Source organism: Macrotis lagotis, chromosome 7 (assembly GCF_037893015.1).
Source record: "Macrotis lagotis isolate mMagLag1 chromosome 7, bilby.v1.9.chrom.fasta, whole genome shotgun sequence".
Classification (NCBI taxonomy): Eukaryota; Metazoa; Chordata; class Mammalia; order Peramelemorphia; family Peramelidae; genus Macrotis; species Macrotis lagotis.
The window spans coordinates 214,898,641-214,912,703 of record NC_133664.1 but is presented as its reverse complement, the minus strand read 5'-3'; the positions used below and the strand labels follow the sequence as shown (position 1 = coordinate 214,912,703).

Genomic DNA, 14,063 nt, shown 5'->3' with positions numbered 1-14,063 from the left:
GATCTGAGATCAATTTTGGTCTCTAACATTTATTAGCTTTCTTATTCTGGGTAAGTCACTTAACCTCTGTCTGCCTCAGTTTTCCTTACTAGGCTGTTAGAAATAAATATTTAAGAAAAAAATAAAGGTTCCAAGGTGAATTAAGTAACTTAAAAACTTAATACATCCCTTCAGAAAAGGGTGCATGTCATCAGAGACACATACAGAGGCAAAAATTAAGCAACTTTTATCTCTGCTCCTGAAACTCCAGTTCCCTCAGGCCCTATTGACTAGGGATTAGGTAATTCATAATTTCGTGGTCCACATCCTCAATGCTATTCCTTGATATCCCCCACCCTAATCATGTCTCCACATAAATAAGGTGTTATTATAATGAACCTTAAACTCCTCCTAGGGTAGAGAAGTTAATATGTATAAGCTTATCAAGCATGTACAGAATAATGAACCCAAATAACCCCAAGTCTACCCCTACTTCTACATTAATCTTGATTTACATATCCATCTACTTGTGTATTTTATATTGTTCAATCAAGATGCAGGTACATGCATTTGCTACCTCCTTTTTATTTTACTAAGTAATCAAGTCCTTCTTCCTTTTATGGAAACAGAACATATTTCATTTCTTTCAGGTTATAAGAATAAAACAAAATATTTTTTAAATTTTTTTATATTTTTTCCACATTACTACAATTGTCATGTTGTAAAAGTAAACTTAACCCCTCCACAAAGAAAGAGAAACCTCTAGAAAAATAAATTGAGAGAAAAAAAAAGTGTGATTCAGTCTGTACTCAAATGCCATGACATCTGTCTTTGGGATGTATAGCATTCTTTTTCAAAAGTCTATCAGAGGGGGAGGCTAGGTGGCGCAGTGGATAAAACACCGGCCCTGGAGTCAGTAGTATCTAGGTTCAAATCCAGTCTCAGACACTTAATAATTACCTAGCTGTGTGGCCTTGGGCAAGCCATTTAACCCCATTATCTGGGTTTTTTTTTTTTCCGAATTAAAGGGAATAGTCCTTGTACTTTGTTCAAACTCCACAGCTCCTTATCTGGATACAGATGATACTCTCCTTTGCAGACAGCCAAAAATTGTTCCCAATTATTGCGCTGATGGAATGAGCAAGTCCTTCAAGGTTGAACATCACTCCCATGTTGCTGTTAGGGTGTACAGTGTTTTTTCTGGTTCTGCTCATCTCACTCAGCATCAGTTCATGCAAATCCCTCCAGGTTTCCCTGAAATCCCGTCCCTCCTGATTTCTAACAGAACAATAGTATTCGATGACATACATATACCACAGTGTGCGAAACCATTCCCCAATTGAAGGACATTTACTGGATTTCCAATTCTTTGCCACCACAAACAGAGGCTGATATAAATATTTTTGTAAAGGTTGTTTTTACCTTTTTCTATCTCTTCAGTGTATAGACAGTAGTGGTATTGTGGGTCAAAGGCTGTGCACATTTTTGTTCCCTTTGGGCATAGTTCCAAATAGATCTCCAGAAGGGTTGGATGAGTTCACAGCTCCACCAACAGTGTAATAGTGTCCCAGATTTCCCATATCCCTTCCAACAATGATCATTATCCTTCCTGGTCATACTGGCCAATCTGAGAGGTGTGAGGTGGTACCTCAACGAAGCTTTAATTTGCATTTCTCTAATAATTAATGATTTAGAGCATTTGTTCATATGGCTATGGATTGCTTTGATCTCCTCATCTGTAAATTGCCTTTGCATATCCTTTGACCATTTGGCAATTGGGGAATGGCATTTTGTTTTGAAAATATGACTCAGTTCTCTGTATATTTTAGAAATGAGTCCTTTGTCAGAACCATTAGTTGTAAAGATTGTTTCCCAATTTACTATTTTTCTTTTGATTTTGATTACATTGGTTTTACCTGTGCAAAAGCTTTTTAATTTAATGTAATCAAAATCATCTAATTGGTTTTTAGTGATGTTCTCCAACTCTTCCTTAGTCATAAACTGTTCCCCTTTCCATAGATCTGACAGGTAGACTAGTCCTTGATCTTCTAATTTGCTTATAGTATTGTTTTTTATGTCTATGTCCTGTAACCATTTGGATCTTATCTTGGTAAAGGGTGTGAGGTGTTGGTCTAATCTAAGTTTCTTCCATACTAACTTCCAATTATCCCAGCAGTTTTTATCAAAGAGGGAGTTTTTATCCCAATGGTCAGACTCTTTGGGTTTATCAAACAGCAGAATAGGATAATCATCTCCTGCTTTTGCACCTAGTCTATTCCACTGGTCCACCACTCTATTTCTTAGCCAGTACCAAACAGTTTTGATGACTGATGCTTTATAATATAATTTTAGATCAGGTAGGGCTAAGCCACCTTCTTTTGCACTTTTTTTCATTAAGCTCCTGGCAATTCTTGACTTTTTATTTCTCCATATGAATTTACTTACAATTTTTTCTAACTCGTTAAAGTAATTTTTTGGAATTTTGATTGGTAGGGCACTAAACAGATAGTTTAGTTATGGTAGAATTGTCATTTTTATTGTATTAGTTCTACCTATCCATGAGCAGTTGATATTTGCAAAGTTATTTAAATCTGATTTAATTTGTGTGGGAAGTGTTTTATAATTGTTTTCAAAAAGATTCTGAGTCTGTCTTGGCAAATAGACTCCTAAGTATTCTACACTGTCTGAGGTTACTTTGAATGGAATTTCTCTTTCTAGCTCTTCCTGCTGTTTCTTGCTAGTCATATATAGGAAAGTTGAGGATATATGGGGGTTTATTTTATAACCTGCAACTTTGCTATAATTGCTAATTGTTTCCAGTAGTTTTTTAGATGATTTCTTGGGATTCTCTAGGTAGACCATCATGTCATCTGCGAATAGTGAGAGTTTTGTTTCTTCCTTCCCAATTCTAATTCCTTTAATTTCTTTTTCTTCTCTAATTGCTGATGCTAACATTTCTAATACAATATTGAATAGTAGTGGTGATAATGGGCACCCTTGTTTAACCCCTGATCTTATTGGGAATGCCTCTAGCCTCTTCCCATTGAGTATAATGCTTGCTGATGGTTTCAGATAGATACTGCTCATTATTTTAAGGAACAGTTCATTTATTACACTCTCTCTCGTGTTTTTAATAGGAATGGATGCTGTATTTTGTCAAAAGCTTTTTCAGCATCTATTGATATTGATCTGATAGGTTTGTTATTGATATAATTGAGTATACTAACAGTTTTCCTAATATTGAACCAACCCTGCATTCCTGGAATAAATCCTACTTGATCATAATGTATTATCCTAGTGATGACTTGTTGTAGTTGTTTTGCTAAGATTTTATTTAGGATTTTTGCATCTATATTCATCAGGGAAATAGGTCTATAATTTTCTTTCTCTGTTTCAACTCTTCCTGTTTTAGGGAACAGCACCATATTGGTTTCATAGAAAGAGTTAGGCAGAGTTTCATCTTTCCCTATTTTTCCAAAGAGTTTATATAGGATTGGAAACAATTGTTGCTTAAATGTTTGGTAGAATTCACTTGTGAATCCATCAGGCCCTGGAGATTTTTTTTTAGGGAGTTCACTAATGGCTTGTTGAATTTCTTTTTCTGAGATAGGGTTGTTCAGGTATTTAATCTCTTCATTTAACCTGGGCAATTTATATTTTTGTAAATATTCATCCATTTCACTTAGATTATCAAATTTCTTGGCATAGAGTTGGGCAAAATAATTTCAAATTACTACTTTAATTTCCTCCTCTTTGGTGGTGAGTTCACCTTTTTCATTTATAATACTAGCAATTTGGTTTTCTTCTTTTTTTTTTTAATCAAATTGACCAGAGGTTTATCAATTTTATTGGTTTTTTCATAATACCAACTTTTGGTTTTATTTATTAATTCAATAGTTTTTTTGCTTTCAATTTTATTAATTTCTCCTTTGATTTTTAAAATTTCTAATTTGGTATTTGATTGGGAATTTTTGATTTGTTCTTTCTCTAATTTTTTTAGTTGCATGTTTAGTTCATTGATTTCCTATTTCTCCAATTTATTTATATAAGCTTTTAGAGCTATAATATATCCCCTGAGAGTTGCTTTGAATGAATCCCATAGGTTTTGGTATGTTGTTTCATTATTATCATTATCTAGGATAAAATGGTTAATTCTTTCTATAATTTGTTTTTTGGTCCACTCATTTTTTAAGATGAGGTTATTCAGTTTCCAATTTGCTCTGGGTCTATATCTCCTTGGCCCAGTATTGCATATGACTTTTATTGCATTGTGATCTGAGAAACATGTATTCACTATTTCTGCCTTTCTGTGGTTGATCATTAGGTTTTTATGTCCTAGTACATGGTCAATTTTTGCATAAGTTCCATGTACTGCAGAGAAAAAGGTATATTCCTTCCTATCCCCATTCAGTTTCCTCCATAAGTCTACCATATCTAATTTTTCTAACAATCTATTTACCTCCCTAATTTCTTTCTTGTTTGTTTTATGATTTGATTTATCTAGATCTGATAGCCGGAGGTTGAGGTCTCCTACTAGTAGAGTTTTGCTGTCTATGTCTTCCTGTAATTCTTTCAGCTTCTCCTCTAAGAATTTGGGTGTTGTCCCACTGGGTGCATATATATTCAATATTGAAATGACTTTATTGTCTACGGTACCTTTTAGGAGGATAAAGTTTCCTTCCTTATCTCTTTTAACGCTATCTATTTTTGCTGCTGCTTTGTCTGAGATAAGGATTGCTACCCCTGCTTTTTTTACTTCAGCTGAAGCAAAATATATTTTGCTCCAACCTTTTACCTTTACTCTATATGTATCTCTCTGCTTCAAATGAGTTTCTTGTAAGCAGCATATTGTAGGATTCTGGTTTTTAATCCACTCTGCTATTTGCTTACATTTTAAGGGAGAGTTCATCCCATTCACATTTAAGGTTATGATTACTAATTTTTTGTTGCCCTCTGTGCTATCTTCCCTCTGTTTGTATTTTTCCCCTTTCCCCCCCCCTTTTATCCATATTCCCCAGTATTTTGTTTTTGAATACCACCCCCTTCAGTGTGTTTGCCCTTCCTATATCACTCCCTCCCCTTTCTTTCCCCTTTCCCTGTTCCCTTCCCTTCCTTTTGTTATTTCCCCTTATTTCCTCCACTCCCCTTCCCTTTACCTGTCCCCCCCTCCCCTTTTCCCCTTTTACTTCTTCAAAGGTTAGATGTTTTATAAGTTAACTGAGTATGTGTAGGTTGACGTTAAGCCATGTCTGATGAGAAGATTCAGGTGTTTCTCCTCTACTCCCTTCTTCCCCTCTATTACCATAGGTATTTTGTACCTCTTAGTGTAATGAAATTTGTCCCATTTAAGCCCCTCCCTCCTCCCATCTCTTTCCTGTCTTCCTTTTTAGGGAGGTATTATATTATTTTTTAGATCATACTATCTAAGTCATAGAAAATTCTGAGTGTCTGTCCCTTCTAGTTCAGTATATTCTGTTGAATAGAGTCCAAGTTCCTGAGAGTTATTAGAGTCTTTCTCCCCAGTGGAGTTAAAGACAGTTACATTCCATTAGATATCAGTCTCATGGATAGGTCATGGATGTCCAGCATTTCTGGCTAGATATATTCTCTCTGTTAGAGTTACATTTCTCTGGATTCTCAGGATTTATGAGAGTCTCTACCCCCCCCCCCCATGCTGGGATATAGCCAGTTTCAACTTCCTGAATTGCATTTTTTTCCTTTTACCGCCCCCCCCCTTTTCTTTACCTTTTCATGTGTCTCTTGAACCTCCTGTTTGATATGCAAATTTTCTATTTAGCTCTGGTCTTTTCATCAGAAATTTTTGGAATTCTTCCATTTCCTTAAATGTCCATCTTTTTCCCTGAAAGAGAAGGCTCAGCTTTGCAGGGAAGTAGATTCTTGGCTACATTCCAAGCTCCCTTGCTCTTCAAAATATCTCGTTCCAGGCCCTTCGATCCCTTAAAGTTGATGCAGCCAGGTCCTGCGTGATCCTTACTGTGGCTCCTTGATATTTAAATTGTTTCTTTCTGGCTGCTTGCAGGATTTTCTCTTTTATCTGATAGTTCTGGAAGTTTGGCCACAACATTCCTTGGTGTTTTCCTTTTAGAATCTTTTTCTGGTGGGGATCGATGTACTCTTTCAGTACCTACTTTGCCCTCCGATTCCATGATGTCAGGGCAGTTTTCCATCACTAGATCCTGTAATATTAAGTCCAGCTTTTTTTCTCTTCAATGTTTTCAGGAAGTCCTATAATTTTTAGTTTGCTCCTCCTCTATCTGTTCTCGAGGTCAGTGGTTTTGTTGATGAGGTATTTCACATTTGCTTCTATTTTTTCTATTTTTTGATTTTGTTTAACTGACTCTTGCTGTCTCGTGGAGTCATTAGTTTCTGTAGACTCCATTATTTTTTGGGGGGAGGAGTTTTCTTCATTAACCTTTTCCATTTGGTTGATTCTACTTTTGAAAGAGCTTTCCATTTGACTAATTGAGGTTTTGAGAGAATTAATTCTTTTTGCATTTGCTCATTTGTGTATCTGAGAGAATTACTCTCATTTTGCAAGGTATTAATTGTCTCCCCCAAATTTTCCAGTTGATTTTTAAACTCCTTCCTTATTTCTTCAAGGAAGTCTTTCTGTGCTGGAGACCAGATTGTATTCTCCTCAGAGGTTCCAGGTCTGTCTGGGTTGGGGTCTTTCCCTTCCAGGAATTTTTCTATGGATCCACCTTTCTGCTGACCCTTCTTCATTATGCTAAGACCTTGAGTTGGGTGGGGCTGGTTCACCTGGGCTTGGGATCTCTAAAGGCTTTACTTAGTGCAGTTTCTCTGGCTGGCCAGTAGGAGGTACTGGTTGCCCTCTCTGGTGTGTCTGTGACCTTGGTTGAGAGGCCTTCTCCCTTTACTTGAGGGAGGGAATTGGGGCTATTGAATTCTTTTGCCTTCAATCAATGGTGGGCTTTACCCTGGCCTGAGGTGATTCCTCAGCTGGGCTTGTTCTTTTGCTCACACACCTGGGCCTGAGGCAGAAATAATTTGCATTTGTTTGAGAAGAGGCCTGTGTGGGCTCAGAGTTTCTCAGACCTGAGGAGCCCAGGGATGGTGTATGCAGCTGTCCTCCACCAGACCTCTCCCTGAAGCCCCTTCTCCAAGCTCCAGGGGGACAGCCCCAACACCAGCACCTCTGCTTCCCTGCGGACCCAAGCCCCCTTCGTCCAGCCCCACCACTCATCCAGCAGGTCTGGCTCTCGGGCCCTCAGACTCCGGTTCCTGGGAGCTCAGACTCACCTTCTGGTACTCAGCCAAGGCTGTTGTGGGAGACAAATCCTGAGGTAGATTTTCCTCTCCTGGCTTTTCTTTCTGGGTTTCCTGGTTCGGATTTCTTTTAAGAGGTTTGTTTCATGTGATAGATGGGGAAGAGATCAGGAGACTTTAGAACTGTGCCTGTCTTCTCTCCGCCATCTTGGCCCCAAACACTTCAGATCTTTATTCTCTTGGTTGTGTTAACCAAGATTTTAGTGAACCCAGTTATGACAAAATGACTAGTGATATCATAGAGCAGTTTATTAATTTCCTTCTTTGCAAGGAGCCAATTTCCAAATCGTGGGGATTACTCCACTCCTTGGAGCTACACCATGCTGCTGTGGAGTGAGATACTTTAACATAAGTGGGCCAGATATATAAAGCCAGTTCATAAATGGCAGGTCTATCATAGAACAATCAGATTTAGGACTACCATGTGCCACAACAATTACATAACTTATGACCATCCAAGTAGGAGTCCTGTGGGAATAGCTGGGTTGATTGTATAATTTTGAGATTGAGTATAGTTCAGGTTACACTAATAAATTTCTTTTAACACAGGCAAGCAGAATTCAGGGAAGGACGTGTCACGATTTGACAGATAATTTCTGTTTTATTGTTTTCCCAGGCCCAGAGTCTGCCTGTGAAAAGGAAACTCTAGAAACTAAGTCATTGTTATTAACATCATTAAAAATAAAATTAATCCCCATAAAATCATAACTTTTGACAGCTGTGAGACCTTAAGCAATCAATTAACATCTCTGAAGTCTCCATTTTTTCACCTGTAAACAATCTCACAAGCTCTTTAAAGGAAAGCATTTTTTCAGTCCTAAATATCAAAGACTACCTTCTTTCAGTTCAATCTATTTTTGTTTTTACTTTTAAAAAACTATATATTGGGGCAATAAGGAATGTGTATGTATTAATAATGTGACTTGAACATTAGTCTCTTTCAGCTGACAAATATCAATTTCATAATGATGGTAGTATCACGAACAACAAGATTAAAAAGCAAGGTTATTATTATTCAGGTAAGAAGAATATTTATATCTAACAAATATATGAAAACTCAAAGTAAAATGATGAAAAAACAACTCTTTTCATGATTGTCCTTTATCATTTGTTAACAGATGCAATTCAAATTTTTAAGCTATCTTCCTCATACCTACAAGTAGAAACATTTTTTGGTTTAAAGATGCAGATACAGATTGATCCTGTGATGCAATTATATATTTCTCTGTCACCGAACAAATTTACAAACACAGTGGGTAAGTCCTTGCAAGAATATTTTCCTTCTGAAGGAGTCAGTACAAGAATAAATTCTGTGTTTTCTAATTTTCATTTAATTCAAGATAAGAACAAAGCTTTTGTTTCTCAAAAAGGTAGAATAGAGGAATACCTGATTTTGACAATCCTCACTCACATGTTAGATCAACTTTTTGAAAAGTTTGAATAGTTGATATTTCAAAAATAAGATTTCTCTATTGTGAAATTAGTATTATTTTATTATTATATCATATTTGGTTTATTCAAAATACATTTATTAAGCACTTGTGTTTTGCACCTATGTTAGGTGTTAGAGATATAAAGACAAAAATGAAATGGTATCTTGCCTTCAGTCATGCTGGGCAGATACAAGAACACAGATAGGTTAATGCAAAGTACACACACACACACACACACACACACACACACACACACAGACACATAGATGAAAACATGGGAACAGCAAAGATTTTTCCTAAGAAGCAACTCCTGAGCTATATTTTGAAGAAAAGAATAATTATGAAATGGTTAGGAAGAAGTCAAGTATTCCTGACAGAGAAGATAACCTATGTCAGGTTTGGTAAGTAATAGAATTTCTTTTTCATACACAATAGTAGAACACTTGCTCTGGATCAGAGTGTGAGTGACCCAAAACAATATAAGATAATACTAGAAAAGGTATGTAGAAACCAATTTGTGCAAAACTTTAAAATGCTAAGCTGAGAATTTTGTATTTTAGCTAAAGGAAATAAGAAATTGGAATAACTATAAGGAAGGAAATTTCAGTCTTAAGTGTGCAATGTGCAGTAGCAGAATGTGCTATGGCAAAACAATGACAACTTGTTAAGAATAAAGAAACTTAACCTATGTAGGATGATTTTTGTGATTTTTAAATGTAGTTCTTTTGTTTGAAAAGAACTATATTTCTTTGTTTAAAGGGTATAAAATGCTAGTTCTAACATTATTTATCAATGAAAATACGAAAACAGAAAAGAGATATTTTAGGGGCTGTAATATTTTTCTTTCTATCCAACTTCTAGTACAATGCTGAGTGTGTGTGTATATGTTCTGGAAGTAGCAGAAGAATGCACTTAATATATCTTCACTGAACTGAAGTATACATTTCAGCTCACAATTATGCTTACAATTATGATATTTCATTAATATTTTAAAAAGAATATTAGTAATCTTTTTGGAGTAATCAACTTATCTAATATTTGATTTGACCTGCATAGGATTGTTTAGGTAGCGATTATATAAATTTAGAAAGTTTTATTGAAAAAATAAATTCTCTTTTTTAACTTCCATTCTATAGGACTCTGTGGATCCTACAATAATAAAGCAGAGGATGATTTCTTGTCAAGTCAGAAAATGTTAGAAAAGACATCACAGATTTTTGCTGATTCATGGGAAATGATGCCCTGTCCCAAAGGAAGACCTTCTTCATGTATAAGCATAGAAAATGGTAATTTCAAAAGGATCAATATTTTAAATTAACATGGAAAACACATAGCTTAAAAGCTATCAACTGTCCAAATTTACCCTGTAAGAAAGGAATAAGAAGTATTTCTTTGCTCTTATGGAAGAATTTTGAATTCATATGTAAACTTAGTCATTACTGTGTCTTTTTTCTTTGTTAGATTTTAAAATTTTATTCATCATTTTATTTTCCCCAGTTACATGTAAAAACAATTTTAATATTTGTTTTTAAAACTTTGAGGTCCAAATTCCTTCCTTTCCTCCCACACTAACTGAATATAGGACCATGCTTTGTTCTACATTTTAAGAAAATAGTTTGCATTTAACTAAAAGAAATAATTAAAATAAAATATGCTATTTTCAATGTTAGGTACTTTTGAATTCAAAATGATAGAGTTAAAACTTCAGATTTTCTTTCTTTTTTTATTGTTATTTCTTTTTTTTCTTTTTTTTTTAAATTTTTATTAAAGATAGTATTTGAGTTTTACAGTTTTCCCCCAATCTTGCTTCCCTCCTCCCACCCCCACCCCACAGATAGCACTCCGTCAGTCTTTACTTTGTTTCCATGTTGTACCTGGATCCAAATTGGGTGTGATGACAGAGAAATCATATCCTTAAAGAGAACAGAATTCTCAGAGATTAACCAGATCAAACCATAAGACATCTGGGTTTTTTTTTTTCCGAATTAAAGGGAATAGTCCTTGTACTTTGTTCAAACTCCACAGCTCCTTATCTGGATACAGATGATACTCTCCTTTGCAGACAGCCAAAAATTGTTCCCAATTATTGCGCTGATGGAATGAGCAAGTCCTTCAAGGTTGAACATCACTCCCATGTTGCTGTTAGGGTGTACAGTGTTTTTTCTGGTTCTGCTCATCTCACTCAGCATCAGTTCATGCAAATCCCTCCAGGTTTCCCTGAAATCCCGTCCCTCCTGATTTCTAACAGAACAATAGTATTCGATGACATACATATACCACAGTGTGCGAAACCATTCCCCAATTGAAGGACATTTACTGGATTTCCAATTCTTTGCCACCACAAACAGGGCTGATATAAATATTTTTGTACAAGTAATGTTTTTACCCTTTTTCCTCATCTCTTCAGTGTATAGACCCAGTAGTGGTATTGCTGGGTCAAAGGCTGTGCACATTTTTGTTGCCCTTTGGGCATAGTTCCAAATAGATCTCCAGAAGGGTTGGATGAGTTCACAGCTCCACCAACAGTGTAATAGTGTCCCAGATTTCCCATATCCCTTCCAACAATGATCATTATCCTTCCTGGTCATACTGGCCAATCTGAGAGGTGTGAGGTGGTACCTCAACGAAGCTTTAATTTGCATTTCTCTAATAATTAATGATTTAGAGCATTTGTTCATATGGCTATGGATTGCTTTGATCTCCTCATCTGTAAATTGCCTTTGCATATCCTTTGACCATTTGGCAATTGGGGAATGGCATTTTGTTTTGAAAATATGACTCAGTTCTCTGTATATTTTAGAAATGAGTCCTTTGTCAGAACCATTAGTTGTAAAGATTGTTTCCCAATTTACTATTTTTCTTTTGATTTTGATTACATTGGTTTTACCTGTGCAAAAGCTTTTTAATTTAATGTAATCAAAATCATCTAATTGGTTTTTAGTGATGTTCTCCAACTCTTCCTTAGTCATAAACTGTTCCCCTTTCCATAGATCTGACAGGTAGACTAGTCCTTGATCTTCTAATTTGCTTATAGTATTGTTTTTTATGTCTATGTCCTGTAACCATTTGGATCTTATCTTGGTAAAGGGTGTGAGGTGTTGGTCTAATCTAAGTTTCTTCCATACTAACTTCCAATTATCCCAGCAGTTTTTATCAAAGAGGGAGTTTTTATCCCAATGGTCAGACTCTTTGGGTTTATCAAACAGCAGAATAGGATAATCATCTCCTGCTTTTGCACCTAGTCTATTCCACTGGTCCACCACTCTATTTCTTAGCCAGTACCAAACAGTTTTGATGACTGATGCTTTATAATATAATTTTAGATCAGGTAGGGCTAAGCCACCTTCTTTTGCACTTTTTTTCATTAAGCTCCTGGCAATTCTTGACTTTTTATTTCTCCATATGAATTTACTTACAATTTTTTCTAACTCGTTAAAGTAATTTTTTGGAATTTTGATTGGTAGGGCACTAAACAGATAGTTTAGTTATGGTAGAATTGTCATTTTTATTGTATTAGTTCTACCTATCCATGAGCAGTTGATATTTGCAAAGTTATTTAAATCTGATTTAATTTGTGTGGGAAGTGTTTTATAATTGTTTTCAAAAAGATTCTGAGTCTGTCTTGGCAAATAGACTCCTAAGTATTCTACACTGTCTGAGGTTACTTTGAATGGAATTTCTCTTTCTAGCTCTTCCTGCTGTTTCTTGCTAGTCATATATAGGAAAGTTGAGGATATATGGGGGTTTATTTTATAACCTGCAACTTTGCTATAATTGCTAATTGTTTCCAGTAGTTTTTTAGATGATTTCTTGGGATTCTCTAGGTAGACCATCATGTCATCTGCGAATAGTGAGAGTTTTGTTTCTTCCTTCCCAATTCTAATTCCTTTAATTTCTTTTTCTTCTCTAATTGCTGATGCTAACATTTCTAATACAATATTGAATAGTAGTGGTGATAATGGGCACCCTTGTTTAACCCCTGATCTTATTGGGAATGCCTCTAGCCTCTTCCCATTGAGTATAATGCTTGCTGATGGTTTCAGATAGATACTGCTCATTATTTTAAGGAACAGTTCATTTATTACACTCTCTCTCGTGTTTTTAATAGGAATGGATGCTGTATTTTGTCAAAAGCTTTTTCAGCATCTATTGATATTGATCTGATAGGTTTGTTATTGATATAATTGAGTATACTAACAGTTTTCCTAATATTGAACCAACCCTGCATTCCTGGAATAAATCCTACTTGATCATAATGTATTATCCTAGTGATGACTTGTTGTAGTTGTTTTGCTAAGATTTTATTTAGGATTTTTGCATCTATATTCATCAGGGAAATAGGTCTATAATTTTCTTTCTCTGTTTCAACTCTTCCTGTTTTAGGGAACAGCACCATATTGGTTTCATAGAAAGAGTTAGGCAGAGTTTCATCTTTCCCTATTTTTCCAAAGAGTTTATATAGGATTGGAAACAATTGTTGCTTAAATGTTTGGTAGAATTCACTTGTGAATCCATCAGGCCCTGGAGATTTTTTTTTAGGGAGTTCACTAATGGCTTGTTGAATTTCTTTTTCTGAGATAGGGTTGTTCAGGTATTTAATCTCTTCATTTAACCTGGGCAATTTATATTTTTGTAAATATTCATCCATTTCACTTAGATTATCAAATTTCTTGGCATAGAGTTGGGCAAAATAATTTCAAATTACTACTTTAATTTCCTCCTCTTTGGTGGTGAGTTCACCTTTTTCATTTATAATACTAGCAATTTGGTTTTCTTCTTTTTTTTTTTAATCAAATTGACCAGAGGTTTATCAATTTTATTGGTTTTTTCATAATACCAACTTTTGGTTTTATTTATTAATTCAATAGTTTTTTTGCTTTCAATTTTATTAATTTCTCCTTTGATTTTTAAAATTTCTAATTTGGTATTTGATTGGGAATTTTTGATTTGTTCTTTCTCTAATTTTTTTAGTTGCATGTTTAGTTCATTGATTTCCTATTTCTCCAATTTATTTATATAAGCTTTTAGAGCTATAATATATCCCCTGAGAGTTGCTTTGAATGAATCCCATAGGTTTTGGTATGTTGTTTCATTATTATCATTATCTAGGATAAAATGGTTAATTCTTTCTATAATTTGTTTTTTGGTCCACTCATTTTTTAAGATGAGGTTATTCAGTTTCCAATTTGCTCTGGGTCTATATCTCCTTGGCCCAGTATTGCATATGACTTTTATTGCATTGTGATCTGAGAAACATGTATTCACTATTTCTGCCTTTCTGTGGTTGATCATTAGGTTTTTATGTCCTAGTACATGGTCAATTTTTGCATAAGTTCCATGTAC

At 35.1% G+C, this 14,063-nt stretch overlaps 1 protein-coding gene across 21 annotated transcripts in view; it reads left to right on the top strand.

The window, feature by feature from the left end:
• The first annotated feature begins 8,200 nt into the window (after nucleotides 1-8,200).
• Nucleotides 8,201-14,063, top strand: part of MUC19 (mucin 19, oligomeric) — a 103,190-nt gene continuing 97,327 nt past the window's right edge. For 20 of the 21 annotated variants that reach the window (XM_074194822.1, XM_074194826.1, XM_074194821.1 and 17 more), the window contains exons 1-3: nucleotides 8,202-8,306; nucleotides 8,406-8,543; nucleotides 9,857-10,006. In XM_074194822.1, the coding sequence (XP_074050923.1) occupies nucleotides 8,471-8,543; nucleotides 9,857-10,006 (223 nt within the window). In that variant the 5' untranslated portion in view covers nucleotides 8,202-8,306; nucleotides 8,406-8,470. Of the gene's footprint in view, nucleotides 8,307-8,405; nucleotides 8,544-9,856; nucleotides 10,007-14,063 lie in introns of all 21 variants that reach the window. The other variant, XM_074194827.1, reaches the window with a different exon arrangement.